At 39.5% G+C, this 3,750-nt stretch overlaps 1 protein-coding gene across 1 annotated transcript; it reads left to right on the forward strand.

Moving 5' to 3' along the window:
* Positions 1-2,556: 2,556 nt before the first annotated feature.
* Positions 2,557-3,273, forward strand: sox14 (SRY-box transcription factor 14). Its single transcript, XM_030791325.1, has one exon. It carries the CDS (start codon positions 2,557-2,559, stop codon positions 3,271-3,273), a length of 717 nt encoding a protein of 238 aa, XP_030647185.1.
* The last annotated feature ends 477 nt before the right edge of the window (positions 3,274-3,750 follow it).

Genomic DNA, 3,750 nt, shown 5'->3' on the forward strand with positions numbered 1-3,750 from the left:
CCGATGCGCTTTGAAAAATGACCTATTACGCGTGTGACCCAACTTTCAGCCTCTCTCTTGGAAACTTTCTCCCTTTAGCTTAGCCACACAGCTAGGTAGGCCAGTATCAAGAAAGCGGTAGGCCTATATCTACTCATAACCCTATAATCAAGACCCTTGCACTAAAGAAATAATTTTAAAAAAACATAATGGTATGGCAAACAAATAAACGAGCTACTTGCTGTTTACTGAGAGAGGCTTAATATATGCTTTGAAAAAAATGTTAAATAACTTCGTGATCCCTAAATTATACTCATAAAACTATGCAATTTCTTTTCATTAATTTAAAACTATTTTGGTTGATTACATGACGGTTTTAAAATCAGAAGACTTCATGCAATGGTAAACGAAATACGCGAAATTGCACTGCTTGGTTTCAGCTATACTGGTTGTGTGTGGGAGTTTTTGCTGCTAGGTATCATATATAGGCTACATTTCACTTAATAATCACAACCGTAGGGCGCATACATCAGACTCGTTTGGCCCGGGGCTTACTGAAGCACTGATCTTTTTTAAACAGCAAAATTTGCATGTTAACGCTCCCACTGCAGCCTTTGCTGCCTCCAAAAATCACCGACTGTGCGGACTATGCAGACCACAATTGCGAATACATGGTTCTATGTATGTGTGTGTCTATATACACACACACACACACACACATATATATATATATATATATATATATATATATATATATATATATATATATATATATACACATATATATATATTTTTTTTAAATAAAGACAGCTATTATACTGAGGAGACATGACAAATCATAGTTTGTTTTAATAAAATCACATTTTTGTATATGATCCAAATCCTAAACTTCTAATGGCTTTGATAAAAAATATGACTTAAATGATTATATTTGCGCACACGAACCATATAAAGCATTCTTAATGTCGGAGTTACAATGGAACAAGGTTCATGATCTCCAGGATTTTTTGTCACTAAAAGGAGTAGGCGTTATTTGCGTTGTTTTCAAAATGCCAAATTTGCCTGATCATGTCTGGAAGATGTCTCTCTTGTTTCAGTTGCAAGTCCTTTCAAAGACCGTCTATGGGCATGTTCTACACTGGGTCGTTTTGCTGTGAGATTAGAGGGCTGAAACAGGTGCAGACTCCAGCCCAGTCGGTCCCAGGAGATCTCCGGACAATTGTTCTCGTTTAATATTGGCCTGAGGGGCACTGTCTCCAGCAGACGCCCCGGGAGCACACTAATTTCGAGGAGTTTTTCTGGCTTTAGCGTTTGATATGTTGCTTGCTATCGCCTTTGAAATGTTTGCTACATGTCGCGAATCAGTAATTGACACTTTTTGTTTAGTGTATGGTTTTTGTTTTTTGTTGTTGTTGTTGTTTCTTTTTTATTGCAATAAACCAAGCACTAGGACGATCCTAATCGCGCAAAAGAATGCGTAATGCACACATATTCAGTAACTGAATTTAAAAAAAAAAAAAAAAAAAAAATTAAAAATCACATTTTTTTTTCAGATGAACACATCTAAAAAATTGTTAATGGCTCTTTCAACAACAACAACAACAACGACGACGACGACGACGACGACGACGATAATAATAATAATAATAATAATAATAATAAGAAGAAGAAGAAGAAGAAGAAGAAGAAGAAGAAGAAGAAGAAGAACAACAACAACAACAACAACAACAACAACAACAATAATAACAACAACAATAATAATAATAATAATAATAATAATAATAATAATAATAGTAATAATAATAAAATGCTGTGTTAATCACGATCCTAATTTGCATATAAAACAAATTCGTAGCCTCGTAGTAGGGTGCATTATGTTTGGTTTTGTTTACTTTAATCAGGCTGTAGTCGTGTCTTAAGGATTCACTCCGTCAGATGTCAGGTTTTATTGCAAAGAGGTTGAAGGTCTGTGTTTGTAGAGCTTAAACTAAATGGATTTGGGGAGGGGAGAGAGTGAAGCCCTTTTCCTCCCCAATCTTTGTTTGTGTAGTAATATACATATTTTCGTAAAGGTATTATGTCGGTCTCTGCGTGCTGATTGGGCGCTCAGGTTGGCAAGTGAACGCCCTGCGATTATGTCAGATTGCGTGCAGACCAAACCAGCCCAGCCTTTGAACTTCACCGCTTTTGGCTCTCATTCACGCGCCTTTCCTCATTTCCCAGCCAGGTGCTTTGCAAGGCGCGAATCCTTCAAGAAAAAAAAATACAAACACTCCTTCGTGGACCGCGGAACTTTGCCTCACCTCGGTGGATTTTGGACGCTTGTGGCTGTTCTACCCACCTCACTGCACCGTTTTGAAGACGAAATCATCTTTCAACTTAGAGAGCTGTTCCTTAACTCGGAAGAATTTGAACAACTGGATGTTTCATTGATGCTGTTTCCACAGCTCTTCCAGGCACTCTAGAAGTGGCATGAGCAGTGTCTGTCTTCAAGACGGGTGAATATTATTTTTCTTGGCCGGTTACAGAACTTTTTTCTCGTTTATTTTGATAGGGGAATAAACGGGCTCTCTTAAAATGTCAAAGCCAGTAGATCATATCAAGCGACCCATGAATGCTTTCATGGTGTGGTCTCGAGGCCAGAGGAGAAAAATGGCTCAAGAGAATCCCAAAATGCATAATTCAGAAATCAGCAAAAGACTCGGCGCCGAGTGGAAACTGCTCTCCGAGTCTGAGAAACGACCGTACATCGACGAGGCTAAGAGGCTACGGGCTCAGCACATGAAAGAGCACCCAGACTACAAGTATAGACCCAGACGCAAGCCCAAGAATTTACTTAAGAAGGACAGGTACGTCTTCCCCTTGCCCTACCTTGGGGACACGGATCACTTGAAAGGACTTCCAGTATCTGCAACGGACTCTCTTTTGGGTTCCTCGGAAAAAGCCAGAGCGTTCCTGCCGCCGACGTCGGCACCGTACTCTTTCCTCGACCCAAGTCAGTTCAGCACTAGTGCCATTCAGAAGATGACAGAGATGCCCCACACGTTGACCACCAGCACTTTACCCTATGCATCCTCCTTGGGATACCAGAATGGCGCTTTCGGAAGTTTGGGATGCCCAAGCCAGCATACCCACACTCACCCGTCACCCACAAACCCTGGGTACGTCGTGCCCTGTAACTGCACCGCATGGTCAGCGTCGAGTTTACAGCCCCCCGTTGCCTACATACTGTTTCCAGGTATGACAAAGAGTGGGATTGACCCCTACTCATCAGCACATGCTACTGCTATGTAACCCCACAAAAAAGTAAAAGACAGTGTTCTCTTTGAAAACTTGAAAACAATGCATGTACATAAGGACAGTGCGCCAAAAAAGAGAGAAATGATCAAAAAACATTTACTGAAGCCGTGGACTTGCTAACAGAACGGGCGAAAAACTTTTCACGAGCGCTAACACAACGTTTCCTCGTCCTCAGCTCGGAATTTGATATGAGGCGGTTATTCGGAACTGTAAGAATTGTAAATGTTATAACGTTTATTAATGGCTACCGGCAAATGATGCCTTTAACGTTATTTATTATGTACATTTTGATGCTATAATAATAATATTTTGTTTTAATTATTATTATTATTATTATTATTATTATTATTATTGTTATTGCCATCATCTTATTTTCAAGACGATTTGGGTTGCACAGTTCACGATTAGATTTTATGTTTCTTGTATATTGTATTGATTTGTGGCACTCCTGAAATTTTAAATGACATGGTT

This window comes from Chanos chanos, chromosome 14 (genome assembly GCF_902362185.1).
Source record: "Chanos chanos chromosome 14, fChaCha1.1, whole genome shotgun sequence".
Lineage (NCBI taxonomy): Eukaryota > Metazoa > Chordata > Actinopteri > Gonorynchiformes > Chanidae > Chanos > Chanos chanos.

Bases quoted from the DNA above. Each gene is read 5' to 3' on its own strand.
- sox14 (XM_030791325.1), top strand. From the start codon at position 2,557: ATGTCAAAGCCAGTAGATCATATCAAGCGACCCATGAATGCTTTCATG.